Source organism: Aulonocara stuartgranti (genome assembly GCF_965226115.1).
Source record: "Aulonocara stuartgranti genome assembly, chromosome: 4".
Lineage (NCBI taxonomy): Eukaryota > Metazoa > Chordata > Actinopteri > Cichliformes > Cichlidae > Aulonocara > Aulonocara stuartgranti.
In genome coordinates, this window is record NC_138942.1 from 38,255,862 (window position 1) to 38,275,010 (window position 19,149).

At 41.8% G+C, this 19,149-nt stretch overlaps 1 protein-coding gene across 2 annotated transcripts; it reads left to right on the forward strand.

The window, feature by feature from the left end:
• Nucleotides 1-1,684: 1,684 nt before the first annotated feature.
• On the forward strand, nt 1,685-18,481 carry LOC309704993 (apoptosis regulator BAX-like). 2 transcript variants are annotated; one of them, XM_082530584.1, is made up of 6 exons: nt 1,696-2,905; nt 3,015-3,045; nt 9,496-9,660; nt 9,948-10,086; nt 13,980-14,084; nt 16,798-18,481. In XM_082530584.1, exons 1-6 carry the CDS (start codon nt 2,878-2,880, stop codon nt 16,939-16,941), a joined length of 612 nt encoding a protein of 203 aa, XP_082386710.1. In that variant the 5' UTR covers nt 1,696-2,877; the 3' UTR covers nt 16,942-18,481. The 2 variants fall into 2 exon arrangements, with proteins under 2 accessions (XP_082386709.1, XP_082386710.1); XM_082530583.1 differs by lacking the exons at nt 13,980-14,084; nt 16,798-18,481 and adding an exon at nt 10,438-11,537 and having other exon boundaries at nt 1,685-2,905.
• The last annotated feature ends 668 nt before the right edge of the window (nt 18,482-19,149 follow it).

The window sequence follows — 19,149 nt, forward strand, 5'->3', positions numbered from 1 at the left end:
TACGAGCTATACTGGAAATGCCACGTTCTGAAGATAAAAAGGTGTGTTGAGAATCCTGGGAATGGTTAACTTTATTGGAAAATTCATCCCAAGCCTGGCGGCCAAAACAGTGCACCTGAGACAGCTTCTACACAATAGCTGCGAGTTCAGATGGAATAAAGAACTGGAAAACGAGTGGCAACAACTGAAAAAGACACTTACAACAGAGCCAGTTTTGGCGTATTTTGATCCAAAAAGAAAAACAAAAGTGTCAACAGATGCATCGAAGGCCGGGATCGGCGCAGTGTTGTTGCAGGCTTATGGAGACCACTGGAGGCCAGTGGCATATGCCTCAAGAGCAATGACAGAGACAGAATCTCGCTACGCCCAAATAGAAAAAGAGACATTGGGGCTTGTTTTTGGATTTGAAAAGTTGTCTATGGTTTGCCAACATTTGTGGCAGAGACTGACCACAAGCCATTGATAGCCATAATCAAGAAAAACTTAAGTGAAATGTCTCCACGCATTCAAAGATTGATGATGAAACTACAGCGCTATGATTTCAACTTGATCTACACACCAGGTAAACACATTGTGTTAGCAGATGCACTCTCTAGGGCCACAACCCCAAACAAAGAGCAAAGCTCCACAGAGATGGATGTAAATATACATGTAAACCTGGTAGCAGAGTCACTTCCTGTGTCAGACAGAAAATCACATCAGATCAAGGCTGAAACACAAAAGGACTCTAGTCTGCAAAGAGTTATAACACTGTTGAATGGGAAATGGCCAAGAGGTGAATGCAAAACATACTACAACATAAGAGCAGAACTAAGTGTTGTGAATGGACTTCTGCTAAGACAAAACAGAGTAGTAATTCCACACTCACTGAGAGGAGACATCCTGAAAAGACTGCATGAGGGACATCTAGGCATAGAGAAATGCAAACGGAGAGCCAGAACAGCAGTCTATTGGCCAGGTATAAATGCAGACATTGAGCAAATGGTTTCCACTTGTGATACGTGTATCAAACACCAGGCAAAACAACCAAAAGAGCCTCTGACCATAACAGACATACCGGAGGAACCATGGCAGAAAGTCGGAACAGACATTTTCCACCTGGGAGGAAAAAACTACCTGCTGGTTATTGATTACTTGTCAAACTATCCAGAGATGGCATTATTGTCCAACATGTCAGCTACTTGTGTCATAACGCACATGAAATCAATATTTGCTAGACATGGGATACCACAGATTGTTCATAGTGACAATGGACCTTGCTATAGTTGTAGAGAATTCCAACTATTTGCTCAGGAATATGACTTTAAACATGTGACCTCAAGCCCCCTGCATCCACAGTCCAATGGGAAAGCAGAGAAAGGTGTGCACATTGTGAAACAGTTACTAAAGAAAGCACAAGATGGTAAGGCAGATCCTTATTTGGCACTACTGAGCTACAGAGCATCACCACTGGAGCATGGCAAGTCACCAGCAGAAATATTAATGGGAAGAAAACTACGGACCACTCTTCCTTACACAACAACCAGGAAACATAAACAAGTGAGAGACAAAATGAAACAGTTGCAGAAGAGACAAAAGGTCAACTTTGACAAGTCCTCAAAAAGTCTAAAACCACTCGCACCCAATGAAGCAGTCAGAGTGGAAGATGCAAACATCTGGGCAAAGAGAGCAACTGTACTGGAGGAGGTAAACCCAAGATCGTACAATGTGAAAACTGAAGATGGACTGATATTAAGGAGAAATCGGAGGAGTTTACTGTACACTCAAAAGACAATGGGACCATCGGAAGAACAGTGTGATGACAACAACACACCACCTGAACCAACAACACCCGTGAAGGACAGTGTGGAGCAAAGAGACCAGTCACCCATTGTCAGAAGATCAGCACGCTCTATCAAGCCACCTGATAGACTAAACCTTTAAGCATATATATATATGTATATGTTGGTGTATACATATATAGCTAGATATATATGCATATATCAAAAAGGAACTTTCTGCATTATTGTGTGTTCCGTAGTTTACACTGTCACAAGTGTTTGTGATGTTATTCAAGCTATGCAATGTTAGGTATGTTTCCATAGTGTTGTTCAGCAGATAACATCTAAAGAAAAGGGGATGTGTTGATAGGAGTTATGTGGGTAGTTCAGCTTCACCACTAGGGGGCTGTCTAACCAAATTGTGATATATACTGTGTCGTAGAAGCAGCGGCAGGTTATGTTTACGTACATGGATGTGAGCCACGTTAAAATAAAGAAGCTTGCTAACTACTACGGATGTTTTATTGAAAACACGACAGGCTGGTTTTGTGGCACAAATATAACGGTGTACAGAAAGAGTTGAGCGCGCACGGGCAGAAATGTTGAGAGCGCGAGCGACACATCGCGAGGAAGCGCAAGTGCAAAAACTGAGGAGAGGGGCTGCTGTGTGCGTGTGTGGATAATAGCAAACACTGAAATACAGTTTTGCACGCAGGAATGCTTTTCTTTCGAGCTTTTCTTTCGAGCTTTTCTTTTGAGCTTTTCTTCGCTCAAAATAAATTTCTCCTGAAAATGCAACACTTGCACCTGCAAACTTTTTTTTTACGTGCGCTCAGAATAGTGGCACAAAAATAACAACACATCCGGGGATTCTGAGCGTACTCGGGCGGCGACTGATGACGTTGACTGATCGGGATTGGGCTGTGGGTTTGTTACAGTTGTCGGCTTTTCTAACTTCGACGAAACTCCAGCTGACGCGTGCTGGTGATAAATTGTTTTTGTTGTTGTTGTGTTTTGCTTAGTTTAATTAATCAGACAAAGGTTCATGTAACTTCAGAGGAAGAAGCGGCAGAGTTTGTTCAGGAAGTTTCGCATTCATTAAACTTCTCTTCAAACCATGGCGTGCGCGGTGAACGGCATGTCAGGTAAGCTCGCCTTACCGGCAGATGACTTCTTGTGTCATTGTTGCTTTTTACTGCGCCTGCAGTGTAACTACGGAGAACACGGACCTGTTCTGTTTTTACTCTTCCACAGATGAGAGAATCGGGGAAGCCCTCATCAAAGAGTGAGTTCCGTTCTATGCTTTCATCGTTGCTCTTTCCCAGTCGCTTTGCTCTTTAACCACCTGCCACAAAGTGCTCAGTGATGTTTTACAATAAATGTTTTTTGGTTCCTTAAGTTGTTGGAGCACAGTAAAAAATGATTACGACTTTTGGGTTACACTGCTTTTCTTAGTAACTAAGGAAAGCAGTAAGATTATGTCTTTCATCATTAAAACTCTTGATAGAATTATTCAGTCATTAGACATTTTTAAACATATTTATTCCTGTGGTAGCTCATGTGAAGATATTGTATTAATTATAACACTTAATAATACGTTTTAACCCAACCCTGTTCAAGTCCTTATCTGAATTAAGTTTCATTTTCATCTTACAGGAACTGCAATTATCGTTTCACCGTAAACTGCACCAGTCATAAAAAGAACTGTGTCATAGAATTATTGGCCTTTTTCTACAGGCTAAGTATAGATGTCAAATCTCTTAACATATGTAATCTAATTTTTAGTATGTGTTGATGCACGCTCAATCATCCAGGTACGTAAATCCCAAAAGGTTGATTCTGTTCATCTGGACGTTTTCAGTGGGACAAATGTTTCGTCGCTCATCCAGGTGACTTCTTCAGTCTGCAGGTTTCCCGGGCCATTCTTCATTCGCTACGTCCAGATGAACAGAATCAAACTTTTGGGATCATTTGTAGTAATTGTGCAGCACTTCATATTCGATCCTGACATAGATACTATCCTGGAATCAGTTATTTATTGTTTAGAACATCCTTTGAAATAGCTTTAAAAACACTCTTTGTGTGAACTAACACCAGGGTTTGACTACACAACGAATTTATGTTGATGAGGCTGACATGCCAACTGCAACCTCCCCGGTGTTTGGACATTTTCCTGCATTAGATACATTTGGGAACATTGATCCTATGCTGTTTTCCTGCATCTGAGTCCTAATCCTAAAAATCCTTGCTCCAGGGCTGCTTCTTATATCAAACGCATGATTTTCATTCATCCTCCTGGCTTTAATCTGAATTGCCTCGCTGTTTCATGAAACACTTTCACACCTATATTGGTTTATATATAATCGGTGCGCTCTCAGAATGTTGGTTCTTACTGACAACTGGCTGCATCTTTGTATATAAATTAGCGCGCTGTCAGTAGATCACCCCGTGATTGTGACTTCACAGTAATTTTCCTCACTTAGTAAATCTGTCTAATAGCATATACAAAATTAAGTACATGTTATTTTCTAATATTTACCTGCTTTGTCGTTCCTGTAACTACAGTAACATTCTTTCCACCATCACTTATCCCAGCTGAATATTTAAGTAAAAATTAATTGATGTTAATCCTGTAGAGGGCAGTACAGCATTAGTAATGAACACTGATTATGCAAAACCTTAAAGTAAACCTTCAATTATAAAAGGTCACTACTCACAAGAAGAGCCCATGTCCATTCAGTGTAGGCCCGTTTCTAGCTACCTTGTGAGGGCATCCATATTGCTGCTGGGGACTTTAATAAGGCATGTGTGAAATCTGTACTCTTCAAATTTCACCAACATGTGTCCTACTAGTGGGACAGATCCGCGGCGAATGCCATCACTAGCAACCTTCACAGAGCACTGAGCCATCTGCAGAACAGGAAGAGCTACGTCAGGATGCTCTTTGTGGACTACAGCTCAGCATTGAACATCATAATCCCAGACATCCTTACCATCAAACTGCCTTCAGACTCCTCTTGCTACCTGCTCCTCGATCAATATCCCCTTTTAGTAGCTACTCCAGCGGTCCCCAACCCCCGGGGCACGGACCGGTACTACTCCATGAGTCGTTTGGTGCCGGGCCGCGAGAGTTGAGGCTCGGGTGTGAAATTTATGGTTTTCAGGGGTTTTATCGTTAACTCGGTTCCCCTGGGTCTTTCCCGTGTTGTAGTTGTGTGTCTTATTTTGAAAGAAATATGTACGCATTACCATAGCGACCAGAGAGCATTAAGGGGCAGTGAGGAGGACGTTACTCTGTGTTGTTGGCGCACTTCAGGAGGAAGCTGCTAAAAAATGTACACAATTACACAGTGAATTAGTTTATTATTATATTTACAAAGTACCACAGTTTTTGTCTCGGATCATTTTATTTTGTTGTATTCATCTGCCACGCCTTAAGGGCCGGTCCGTGAAAATATTGTCTGACATTAAACCGTCTGTGGAGCAAAAAATGTTGGGGCCCGCTGATCTACTCAGATCAACTGGTTTTCCATTACAGAAGAGCACTGTAATGTGCGTGGCTGTCGTCATAGCAATACGTAAATAACATGCAAGGCAAGGCAAGTTTATTTGTATAGCACAATTCAACAACAAGGTGATTCAAAGTGCTTTACAGAGACATTAGAAACAAGAACAAATAAAAAGCATGATTTAAAATTGATTAAAACAAGCAAATAAACTAACTAACTAATTAACAAACAAACAAACAAACAAACAAACAAACAAACAAACAAAACAGTATATAAAATCAGAACAGATAAAATCAGAACAGTAGATAAAATCAGTAGTTAAATGTAAGTTTTGAAATTTAAGCTTAAAGTGTGGATTTGGTGCTTTATTCAAATGCAGCTGAGAACAGGTGAGTCTTCAACCTGGATTTAAATAAACTGAGTGTTTCAGCTGATCTGAGGCTTTCTGGGAGTTTGTTCCAGATATAAGGAGCATAAAAGCTGAATGCAGCTTCTCCGTGTCTGGTTCTGACTCTGGGAACTGATAAAAGACCGGATCCAGATGACCTGAGGGATCTGGATGGTTCATACTGGGTCAGGAGGTCATTGATGTATTTTGGTCCTAAACCATTCAGAGCTTTATAGACCAGCATCAGAACTTTAAAGTCTATCCTCTGACGGACAGGCAGCCAGTGTAAGGACCTCAGAGCTGGACTGATGTGGTCCACTTTTTTGGTCTTAGTGAGGACTCGAGCAGCAGAGTTCTGAATGAGCTGTAGTTGTCGGACTGATTTTTTAGGTAGACCTGTAAAGATGCTGTTACAGTAATCAAGCCTACTAAAGATGAATGCATGGACTAGTTTTTCCAGGTCCTGTTGAGACATCAGATCTTTTATCCTTGAAATATTCTTGAGGTGATAGTAAGCTGACTTTGTTATTGTCTTAATGTGTTTTTCTAAGTTTAGGTCTGCATCCATCACTACACCCAAATTTCTCGCCTGGTTTGTGGTTTTTAGGTGTATAGATTGAAGTTCTCTGGTGACCTGTAATCGTTTTTCTTTGGCGCCAAAGACTATTACCTCAGTTTTGTTTTTGTTTAGCTGGAGAAAATTGTGGCACAACCAGTCATTGATTTCATCAATGCATTTACCAAGAGCCTGTACAGGGCCTCGGTCTCCTGGTGACATTGTGATATATATTTGTGTGTCATCTGCACAGCTGTGATAGTTTATTTTGTTGTTGTTTATAATCTGTGCCAGTGGGAGCATGTAGATGTTAAACAGAAGGGGTCCCAAGATGGAACCTTGGGGAACTCCACATGTGATACTTGTCTGCTCAGATGTGAAGTTACCTATTGATACAAAGTATTTCCTGTTTTCTACGTATGTTTTGAACCAGTTTAGTACAGTTCCTGAAAGACCTGTCCAGTTCTCCAGTCGTTTGAGTAATATGTTGTGGTCAACTGTGTCAAATGCTGCACTGAGATCCAGTAAAACTAGGACTGACATTTTTCCACTGTCTGTATTCAGACATATGTCATTAAACACTTTGGTCAGAGCGGTTTCAGTGCTGTGGTTCTGTCTAAAACCTGACTGGAAGGCATCGTAGTAGTTATTCTGTTTTAAGAAGTAACTGAGCTGTTGAGAAACTGCTTTTTCAATGATCTTACTTAAAAATGGGAGATTTGAGATCGGCCTGTAGTTGTTCATTTGTGTCTTGTCAAGATTGTTCTTTTTCAGTATAGGTTTGATTACAGCAGTTTTTAGTGATTCTGGAAACACACCTGATAATAAAGAAAAGTTGACGATCTGTAACAGGTCTGACTCTAAAGTCTTTGAGACCTTTTTGAAAAAACTTGTTGGCAGGACATCTAAACAGCAGGAGGAGGAGTTCAGTTGACCTAAGATGTCCTCCAGGTCTTTGCTGTTAATAGGTTGAAACTGTTTCATGGTGTTTAAACAGTTTTTTGGTGGACACAGTACATATCCTGGATCTGCTGTTGATGTACCAATTGCTTGTCTAATTTTTTGGATTTTTTCAGTGAAGAATTTGGCAAAGTCATTGCAGGCCATGGTCGAATGAAGTTCAGCTGCCACTGACACAGGAGGGTTTGTTAGCCTGTCAACTGTAGAAAATAAGACCCGAGCATTATGGCTGATGCGACACAGGCGCTACAACAAAGGTGGATTTCAAGGCAAGAATATATCTGCTGCTTGGTCTGTGGCGTTCATCAGACTCGGGGATCACGGTGTTGTTTTTCAGCCGTTTCTCTCGTTTCCAGGTTTCAAAAATGGCGGTTTTGATTTTCGTGAATGAGACTCATTGACTGATGACTTTAGTACCTGCTCACCCGGGAACCAGGTACTAAAAAAGTACTTGATACGAAGTCAAATATGCTGATGACACGGTGGTAGCGCTCATTTCTGATGGAGATGAGATGCCGTACAGTAGCTGTGCAGTTAGCGATGCAATCACTGTATTTTGTCCAATAAAATAATCTCTTTTCCCAAGTACATCCAAACAGTTCACAGCATCACAGATTACCACATGCCATTATCCCACAGCTAATCACATCAGCTGATTTGTGTTGTTGCTTTGTGTTCATACCTAAATACTAAGAGAAAGATCACATGTGTCCTCATTAGGAGAGTGATTTGTGCTGCTGATATAAACCTACGGGCCTGCACGTTTATATTGTTAATCTTTAATTATGAGACGGTGTGCTTCAGAGTAACATGAAAACAATGTAACAAGTAGTATAATGAATTTCTTTCTCATGGGTGTAACTTACTGCATTCATTAAGTTCTCTGTAAGATGTGTAATAATGTTTTTTTAGTAATGACGCTAACACTGAAGACAACAAAGAGGGGAAATACGTCTGACGTGAACAAACATTTGACCACGCAGTCTTTGGCATTCTGCTTAGAGGATACAAATGTAACCTTTACTGAAATTGATCTCAGTATTTCTAGTAAGGCAGATTATGGACATCGTGGTGGGGGGATTTGATATTTAGTGGACTGGGGGAGGCATGGGTCAGAGGAGTGTTCCTAGTTTCCATATCACAGGCCTAAAACCAGCAGGCCTGAAAAACACTCCCCCTGTGTTAGGGCTGCTCGATTATGGCAAAAATGATAACCACGATTATTTTCACTGACATTGAGATCTCGATTATTTGACGATATTTATTTAACAATAACAACGTGTTGAATAATGACTCTAAAGATTGTCAAAAAACAATATAAAATAGTGTGCAAATACTGATAACAGTGCAAATGTTTGCAATATAAAAATAAATGAAAAATGTAAACATCTGTGTTTAGTGAGCTTTGCAGTGTTGCTCTGTGGTGCAGCTACATTGTAGCAAAGTTTACACACTGTGTCTACTTGATCCACGTCTGACTGAACCCATAATGTTTCCACACCACTGAAGTTTTTTTACCGCTTTTCAACCAACGGCCGTCACTCTCCTCTCCAAATAACTTCTGCTTAGCTTTCCGAGCTTCCCTCGGGTCCTCTTAATTGTTGTGATGCATGTTCGAAATGCAGAGAGGTGCGCTTGATTTGCCACACGGAGCAGCGCGAGAGTAAAGCACGAGGGAGGGGTTAATAATCGGCTCAGTCATTTTTAATGATCGTTGAAAGCCCAGATCGTAATCGTGATTCAAATTCGATTAATTGAGCAGCCCTAACCTGTGTTCCACCTGCAGACAGCGTTTACATCAACGTCTGCCTTTGGTGACTTTTTGGCAGCAGCTGTGACATTCAGCAGTGCCCTCATCGTTTTGACACACAAAACAATAACTACAGTAAACACTAACTACACAAGACAGCACAACCCACTAACTACACTCTAAACACACTAAACGCCACAAATCTCTCTCGTCTCAAAACTTGCTATGGATATTGCTCGCTTACTCTCCCTCGCCACCATCACTTATAAACTTTCTCCTCTTCCTAAACAATCAAATGTCACAAGTTGCCATATTATTTTTTTATTGGTTAACATGGTACATTTTTCCACCAATAGGAAAGGGATGTCATGTGTTTTTGTTTTGTTGTGCTTGCCAGCGTTGTCCTTACAAAATGCACTTTAACCGTTTCTTTCCACAGTAAATGTGTAATATAAAGTGTCAAAAACCTTAATGATTCTGAGTGGGAACACTGTTTAGCTAATATTAGTCTAAGAAGCCATGTTAAGCTCAGAGTTAGGGTCACGGGTACCTAATTGTGTGTTCTCTAACAGAGTCATAGAGGAAGAGCTGAAGGATGTGCCCTCAGAGGATGTCCCGCCTCTCACTCCACTGGCTGTGGAGGGGAAGACTGAGCAGGAGGAGAAGCTGGTCAAGCAGCTGAGCAAAATGATACGTATCGTCGGTGACAGAGTGCAGCATGACCAAGAGTTTCAAGAGTGAGCTTTTCATCCTCAGATCTCATGTTAGGAGACTGCTTTAGTACAAAAATACTGTAGATTATTGGATGAATGCAGCAGATTAATGTTGGCTCAATAAGCATTTACAGCGTACAGTTTGATTAAGTAGAGATAAGTAGACGCCCTGCTGATGGAAGTTGTGGTGTGCAGACAAGTGTTTCATGTCTCTGTCATAAACTAGAAACGTCTGTCAGTCAGAATGCAATTTTAAGGGCTCTACGTGTTTTCAAAAACAGGTTGCTTACATTGTGGCTGTTCTGTTGCAGTGTGATAGATGGTGTGGCTTCTGGCTCTGGCTCCAAGTCAGAGAACTTCAGACGAGTGGCAGACAAAGTGTTTGAGGACGGCATCACCTGGGAGAGAATCGCTGTGCTCATCTATGTAGCCGGCAGGCTTGCTGTCAAGGTGAGTTGGTTTCAGTTTCCAGGACGTCTGAGAATCTAAAGCAGTCGTTATTGTTTTAGTGATTTCATTGTTATTTTAGCATCATTAGTAGGGATGGGAACTGAGAACCAGTTTTCTACAGAAGCAGTTCCTGGTAGTTCAGGTCCTTTGAGTTGTTATTCAGCTTGCCTATCAATTCTGCTTATGAGTTCTACAGTCAGCTGATTTCAGTTTGTGTGCCAGAGGAGCAAAACAGTATAGTAGTCTACAGTAGGTCTGCAATGATCATAATCGATGATGTCGACTACAAAAATGTGAATTTTATTGTCAACACTAGACTAATACCACGTAAATGTATTTTTGTAACTGCAGTACACTACAGGAAGCTATTGGGGGAGTAGCGCTTATATTGTCTGCCAAGACTGCACCAAGAAGAAGGCACGATCTGATGTCCTCGTGCTGGTGTTGTTCCCACATCATCTTAATAAATGTTGTTCCAGGTTCAACATTGCAAGTGACCAGTCACATTGTTGTGACGTCATACTTTTGCGACTTCGGAAAAAAAGTCTTAAAAAACAAACGGTAAGCATTATACATGTTGTCCTGGCAAAATTCAAATTTCATAAATGAATGAATCGCTTGGCTTGCAGAAGTATGACGTCACAACAATGTGACTGGTCACTTGCAATGTTGAACCTGGAACAACATTTATTATGATGATGTGGGAACAACGCCAGCACGAGGACATCAGATCCTCATCACGAACAGCAAAACAGGAGGACAGAAGAAAATGGAAACTGAGATTTAAAAAAATGTGAAAGCATTTCGCAGAAAATAAAGTTAAATGCAGAATATCCAAAGCACTGCCCCCTGGAGGTGAGACGTAAGCTTTACAGTTAGTGCGTCACATTGATTCTTTGTTTATGTTAATATCTGTATAGTAATGTTTATGTTAGCGTACCTGCTCTTAAATTGGCGGTAACTATAATTAAATTGCATAGTCACAAAGGAGGAGAGAGGAGGGCAAGCAAAGAGAACCCAGAGAGATATTTAAAACTTCCAACATGACAAGAAACTCATTTCTATTCAGTTCAGTTTTATTTATATAGCGCCAAATCACAACAAAAGTCGCCTCAAGGCGCTTCATAGATACAGAGAAAAACCCAACAATCACATGACCCCCTATGAGCAGCACTCTGGCGACAGTGGGAAGGAAAAACTCCCTTTTAACAGGAAGAAACCTCCGACAGAACCAGGCTCAGGGAGGGGCGGGGCCATCTGCTGTGATTGGTTGGGGTGAGAGAAGGAAGACAGGATAAAGACATGCTGTGGAAGAGAGACAGAGATTAATAACAGATATGATTCAATGCAGAGAGGTCTGTTAACACATAGTGAGTGAGAAAGGTGACTGGAAAGGAAAAACTCAATGCATCATGGGAATCCCCCGGCAGCCTACATCTATTGCAGCATAACTAAGGGAGGATTCAGGGTCACCTGGTCCAGCCCTAACTATATGCTTTAGCAAAAAGGAAAGTTTGAAGCCTAATCTTGAAAGTAGAGATAGTGTCTGTCTCCTGAATCCAAACTGGAAGCTGGTTCCACAGAAGAGGGGCCTGAAAACTGAAGGCTCTGCCTCCCATTCTACTTTTAAATACTCTAGGAACAACAAGTAGGCCTGCAGAGCGAGAGCGAAGTGCTCTAATAGGGTGATATGGTACTACAAGGTCATTAAGATAAGATGGGGCCTGATTATTTAAGACCTTGTATGTGAGGAGCAGGATTTTGAATTCTGGATTTAACAGGAAGCCAAAACAGGAGAAATCTGCTGTCTCTTTCTAGTCCCTGTCAGGACTCTTGCTGCAGCATTTTGGATCAGCTGAAGGCTTTTCAGGGAGTTTTTAGGACTTCCTGATAATAATGAATTACAGTCGTCCAGCCTGGAAGTAATAAATGCATGAACTAGTTTTTCAGCGTCACTCTGAGACAGGATATTTCTAACTGTAACAGGGCGGCCCTTAGCGGCTGGAAACAGTGAGATGGACCAAGGCAAGCGTAGTGGAACAAAAAAAGCATTTATTTCCTATACAGCTCTCCTTACAACAATTAATTTGTCGAGCTTCTTCACAGCACAAAAATCCATCCTCTAATGACAACTGGCAGCCTTACATATGTTCAGCTGTCACAGACTTAACCATTATTCCACTCTCAGGTAAATTCTTAAATCCCAACCTTCCACCACAGTATACAATATATTAATTAGAATAAATAAATACATAAATACATTTTCACATTTACATATTAACTCATTCACTGCCATTGACGTCTATAGACGTCAATTACGTTTTTCAATGGGAGGGGCTAGAATACAACCTCGTCACAAAGCAAGAAATATTAGTGTCAAAGGCACTTTTCTGCTTGAAATGTATTTTTCACAAAAAGCTCGTTTTCTCCCTTTTTTTGGTCAAAACAGGCATTTTTGGTGGAACCCACCTCTCTTCTACAGCTGATTACTAAAGAATGGAAAATGGTAGAAACAAGCTTTTTTTTTGGATGACAGAAGAGAGTCTGTTCTTCATTTTGGTAGGTTCAGCGTTTATATGATCATAACACACAGTTTTCTGTGGCTCTTCAAAAATGAGTAAAAATGCTCAAAAACCCTGGCAGTGGGGAGTTACCTGATTTGAAAATGGCTGGCAGTGAATGAGTTAATAAATATTTCACACTTTAATGTTACACCAAACCCAATATTATAAAAACCCAGAAACCCAAGCACAACAAGATTCACCACACTCTCTTTACCAATGGTCTCTCCCGGAACCTTTAAATGGTGTCTGGACCCCCGGGGAAACATTTGCCCAAACACCTTGAAGAGGACACAGGCAAGAAAGGTGAGTAATCATTATCTTACACTTATTTGCACCACTTTTATTCCTAGATTTCACACACACTTGCATTAGTTTTCCTTACTGGTAAACCTTAATCACAATCTCAATCACCATTCTTCTCTCCTGACAGACAACCACCACATTCCTTGACGAGGAGCAGCTGTGCAGGATCTGAAATAAGGCTACCAACTGATTTTAAAATTCCCAATAAATAGTCAATAAATATTTAAACTTCTTGTGTTTTTTGTCTGTTTGGGAGCTGACACAGTCTCTATGGAGATGGGTTTGGGGGGTAGCAGGAGGAGAGAAGCTGCAGAGAGGCGTGTAAGACTGCAACTCTGCTTCCTGGTCCCAACTCTGGATAGTCATATTTTGGGGGGTTTAATAAATTTGTCCATATTTCTAGAAATGAGAGCTGCTCCATCCAAAGTGGGATGGATGCCGTCTCTCCTAACAAGACCAGGTTTCCTCCAGAAGGTTTGCCAATTATCTATGAAGCCCACATCGTTTCTGGGACACCACTCAGACAGCCAGCAATTTAAGGAGAACATGCGGCTAAACATGTCACTCCTGGTCTGATTGGGGAGGGGACCAGAGAAAACTACAGAGTCCAACATTGTTTTGGCAAAGTTGCACATCGATTCAATATTGATTTTAGTGACCTCCGATTGGCGTAACCGGGTGTCATTACTGCCGACGTGAATTTCTCAGAATTAAAGTTGACCTCATGCACCTGTGAATGATTTAGCTTAAATTGCTTAGTGGACATAAGTACCATAACTATTGCCTGCAAAATATCCCAAATTTGTGGAGATATAGGTCTCAGTGAGACACAAAATCAGTGAAAGAGTGTGTTGTATGATACTGAGAACTGATAATTTCAGAAAAAGAGCTATAAAATGTTCCAAATGAACAGTGTGTCTATAGTCCCACGTATCCAGTGTGACACACCACTCTCACCCATGTTTCTTACCTTCTTTTGGGAGACGGCTGCAGTACCATAACTTCACCTGTGTGTTCATCCATCAGATGGTCGAGGCTCACCTCCCTCAGTCGGTCAGAGAGGTCCTTACCTGGGCAGTGAACTTTTTCAAAAACAATCTGCTGGGCTGGATTCTGGAACACGGAGGTTGGGTACGTTATACACCAATAGATCTTCACTGTCTTTTTCCCTGAGACCCCATGTTTGAGATTATACACAGGTGTAGATAAAGTACTGCATATTCGTTTTTGTTTCTTATTTGTTTCTATACAGTGGGTTGTTGCATTGAGAGACCCCGTTGATGCCAGCATGAAAATTTGGAGTTGCCAGCTTGTGTTTGTGTGTATTTACAGTGGCTTGCAAAAGTATTCGGCCCCCTTGAACTTTCCCACATTTTGTCACATTACAGCCACAAACATGAATCACTTTTATTGGAATTCCACATGAAAGACCAACACAAAGTGGTGCACACGTGAGAAGTGGAACGAAAATCAGACATGACTCCAAACATTTTTACAAATCAATAACTGCAAAGTGGGGTGTGTGTAATTATTCAGCCCCCTTCGGTCTGAGTGCAGTCAGTTGCACATAGACGTTGCCTGATGAGTGCTAATGACTAAACAGAGTGCACCTGTGTGTAATCTAATGTCAGTACAAATACAGCTGCTCTGTGACGGCCTCAGAGGTTGTCTAAGAGAATATTGGGAGCAACAACACCATGAAGTCCAAAGACCACACCAGACAGGTCAGGGATAAAGTTATTGAGAAATTTAAAGCAGGCTTAGGCTACACAAAGATTTCCCAACCCTTGAACATCCACGGAGCACTGTTCAAGCCATCATTCAGAAATAATAATAATAATATAATAATATAATGTACACTTTTATTGATCCCCGTGGGGAAATTCTTCTCTGCATTTAACCCATTCACTCAGTGAAGCAGTGGGCAGCCACCAGTGCAGCGCCCGGGGAGCAGCGTGTGGGGATGGTACCTTGCTCAAGGGTACCTCAGGGTAGCCGTTCAGGGGATTCGAACCCCTGACCTTCCGATCATGGGGCAACCGCTTTACCTACTGAGCTATCCCTGCCCCTACTGAGCTATCCCTGCCCCATGGAAGGAGTATGGCACAACTGTAAACCTACCAAGACAAGGCCGTCCACCTAAACTCACAGGCCGAACAAGGAGCTGATCAGAAATGCAGCCAAGAGGCCCATGGTGACTCTGGACGAGCTGCAGAGATCTACAGCTCAGGTGGGGGAATCTGTCCATAGGACAACTATTAGTCGTGCACTGCACAAAGTTGGCCTTTATGGAAGAGTGGCAAGAAGAAAGCCATTGTTAACAGAAAACCAGAAGAAGTCCCGTTTGCAGTTTGCCACAAGCCATGTGGGGGACACAGCAAACATGTGGAAGCTGCTCTGGTCAGATGAGACCAACATGGAACTTTTTGGCCAAAATGCAAAACACTGCACATCACTCTGAACACACCATCCCCACTGTCAGATATGGTGGTGGCAGCATCATGCTCTGGGGGGGCTTCTCTTCAGCAGGGACAGGGAAGCTGGTCAGAGTTGATGGGAAGATGGATGGAGCCAAATACAGAGCAAGCTTGGAAGAAAACCTCTTGGAGTCTGCAAAAGACTTGAGACTGAGGCGGAGGTTCAGCTTCCAGCAGGACAACGACCCTAAACAGAAAGCCAGGGCAACAATGGGATGGTTTAAAACAAACATATCCATGTGTTAGAACGGCCCAGTCAAAGTCCAGATCTAAATCCAATCAAGACTCTGTGGCAAGATCTGAAAACTGCTGTTCACAAACGCTGCCCATCTAATCTGACTGAGCTGGAGCTGTTTTGCAAAGAATAATGGGCAAAGATTTCAGTCTGTTGGGTACTGGATCCTGGAGTTATGGGTTGCATCCTTCTCCCCTATGCTCCTCCAGTATTGCTCTCTCTACTGATCTCCAGCCTGGGTGGGGCTGCTGTTCTCGTATTGTTCCCCAGCCAATGAGAGCACACGTCGGACGCTTCAGTAATCACAACTGCTGTGGTGAAGATCAGCTGGTTGGTTTCAGTGATAGTCGCATTACAGATTGTGTAAATTATTTACATTTATTTATTAATAGGTACCTTTAAAGACTCTCAATGGCACCTTGAAAACTTTGTGGACATATCGGTCACACTGAGACACAAAGTAATTGAGTGTTTTGTATGACACTGAGAACTGATAAATAATATTTCAGAAAAAGATCAAAGATCACAAAGATCTTGTCTGACATGTTGTTTTTCCCTTTTCCAGCTGCTTCACCAGCTCCTTGTTGCTGCTTCCAAACTGAAAAACACAAGTCTGAGTCAGGTCCATAAAACCAGTTATACTCAGCCATAAGTATGGTTATGTCACCATTGTTATCAGTTACTAATGTTCACAGTTTAAAGCCCAAACGCAGCCTCTTCCTGTATTCCATTATTAAGTTGGACAAAAAACATTCCCATAATGCATAGCATTGATGATGTCACAATCCCCATCTGCATAGCGGCTGCTGCACTGCATTCTGGGACTTGTATGAGTGGTGTGGCTGTGGCATGCTCTCTCTGTATAGTTCATACATTAATAATTCACATATGAATTTCAGTCAAAGGTTGGATACAGATATATTCGGCCTGGGCACCTTGACATGTCTGATCTAAAGGAAATTTTTCAGTCTCATTTTTTGTGGTCATATATACAGTATTTTATTTTGAGGAGTTGTATTTATGCATTTTACTTTTGTATGTTTATAAGTTACACATAGATCTTGAACAGTAAACCGTTAGTGACTGATGTTGCACAAATGGAAGCAGTGACTATGTATGTGTATGTCCACAGATCAACAGCTTCTCAGAGTTAGCAGCTGCATCCATCCAGAGGGTGTCGTCAATGAGCTCTCACAGCTACGGCCTTATCATAATCTTCCTCGCTGGCATGTCTATAGGAAGCTTCATCACCTGGAGGCTGACCAGACAGTCCTGAGTCTGACACACACAAAAAACATTCATATCCGGGACCGGAGTCTCTAGTCTGTTTTTGAACACATTGGTATAATGTCTCTAAACCACTCAGCTCTTCTTTTCAATCTTCTCTTATCTATGCAAATAAAACTGAAAATCCAAAAACAGCAGTGTTGTGGGGGAAAGTGTTTATTGTGTAACGATGCAGGGTCTTCTGAACCAAAGGACCTGGTCAGACATCCTGTTTCTAGTCAGAGGAGAAAAAAAGTGAAAACCTTTTTAAGCATTTTCAGGTTACAGCTGCTGCCTGTTGAATTTGACTTTTGGCAATATAGTGTACGTGAGAAATGATGATGGTATTTAAAGCACTTTGAGTGTGCTGGGAGAGTAGAAAAGCGCTACATGACAGTCAGACCATTTATATGTGAGAGATGGCGACAGAGAGAAAGTGTTGCACCGCCTCCATCTGGGGTCTTGCCTGGTATTGTAGATGCAGCCTTTAAAGACCATGTGCTTAAAGCCATGATTAGTGCTTCTGTGCTGTCCTTCAGTCCAGCTTGGTCCAGCCACTGGTAGGATTTCTTGATATCAGCCACTTCTTCCCCTGCCATGCAGGGCCTATCCCTTTCTCAGGTTTCATACATCAGTTGTAGTACTCATGAATCTTTGCTGTCTCATCGTGGATAGTGGTTCTGGCACTCACTAGTCCTTGGCCTCCTTCCACTTACCGTACAGTTTCAGGGTGCAGACTTGGGGTGAAACTCTCCATGCATGGTAGGAACCTCCTTGCCTTGATGTCAGAGGCATCACCTCCTTTAGCCTGCTTATTATCCCAGCAGTGTACCTGACAATCGGCAGGGTTTAGATGTTGATCTTGGTCTTCCCATTCAGCTAACTCCTCAGGACGTGCCTTACTCTGCAGGTATTTGGTAGTTGCAGCATTCCTACCGGCCTCTTCATGATTCCCATTTGTGTGGGATTCCCAGGTACTGTTCTCATTGTCTGCAATGTTGCCTTCTGGTAGTTCGATTTGTTCGTTTCTCCAGTCCGAGTGACATTCTGATGTCATTACTGTAAATCCTAGTGACATGGATCAGTGAATCACTCATATACACTTCTTATATACTGCTTTTTTTTACTCTTCTTGAGCAGTCAAAGCACTTCTTACTTGACATATTCACCCATTCACATTCATTCATACAATCATGAAGGGCTTTCTATCCAACACTCATACACATTTATACTCAGATGAATGCACTAGGCGTTCGTATCTTGCACAAGGATATGCATATATGTTGAACCATCAAACTTCCAGTTAGTAGTTGACCTGTTCTGTCTCTTACAGCCCCGGTTTTATGTTCTGTTTTTCTGCACTGTCAGTATCAGACAGAGTGGAGTCATACTGTTCAATGTGCTGCTTTATTCTGTCATTAGTTCCATGTCCTTCCTTTTTATTACTGTTTGTACATATTTTGTATGTCACAGACAAAAAGCCAGCGTTTTTCTTTTTCTGTACTGCTTTTAATGAGAAAAAAACATAAATAAAGCCTTGATAAAGGACACCGCTGTGTATCTATCTCTTCAAGTCTGAGTATAACGATAAATGACAGAGTTGATCCTTGTTTGTGATGTCTGCCCCAAACTGAGCCGAACTCCAATTCTCCTGTTTCCCTAAGGATTGTGAAGGTCCAAATCTTTTCAGAGAAATCTAGTTCTGAATGTGGACCCAAAAACTGTTTTACAACAGTAATAACGTTTTACAATTGCTAGAATTTTTTTGTACATTGAACTTCTTCCATGTCAAATTTTACCCATATCTTCCTTGAACTGACCCCAGTGTAGGTCAGATCAAGGAAAATGGTGATTTTAAGAAATCTTAAAACTGTGAAATGATGTTTCTCACTCCAAATTTGCCCAGCTTCCCAGAGAGATGGGAACCAGCTGGTCTTTAAAGGATCGTGGGGAATCTTCAAAGATTATAATACTAAAGCAGCATAAGCAGGAATATGTATGGGGTGCATAAGAGATCATACAGAGGTCAGGGGCCTGTTCTTCGTACGTCGCTTACTACATCCAAGATCAAACCATCGCGCTAACCGTGAGCTCGCTAATCCGGTTCCCCGAACACACCTGCTGTTGACGATTAGTACAGCTGGACGCAGGGTGTCGTAAAAGGGGCTACGCATCGATAGTAGAAACATTGATCGGCAACCCTTTGATTGGTCGGCGA

What these genes read in the sequence shown, in the direction of transcription:
- LOC309704993 (XM_082530583.1), top strand. Translation starts at nt 2,878, where the DNA reads ATGGCGTGCGCGGTGAACGGCATGTCAG. An exon ending in CGCGGTGAACGGCATGTCAG is followed by an intron (nt 2,906 to 3,014) that starts GTAAGCTCGCCT and finishes ACTCTTCCACAG; the next exon opens with ATGAGAGAATCGGGGAAGCC. An exon ending in CATGACCAAGAGTTTCAAGA is followed by an intron (nt 9,661 to 9,947) that starts GTGAGCTTTTCA and finishes GTTCTGTTGCAG; the next exon opens with TGTGATAGATGGTGTGGCTT.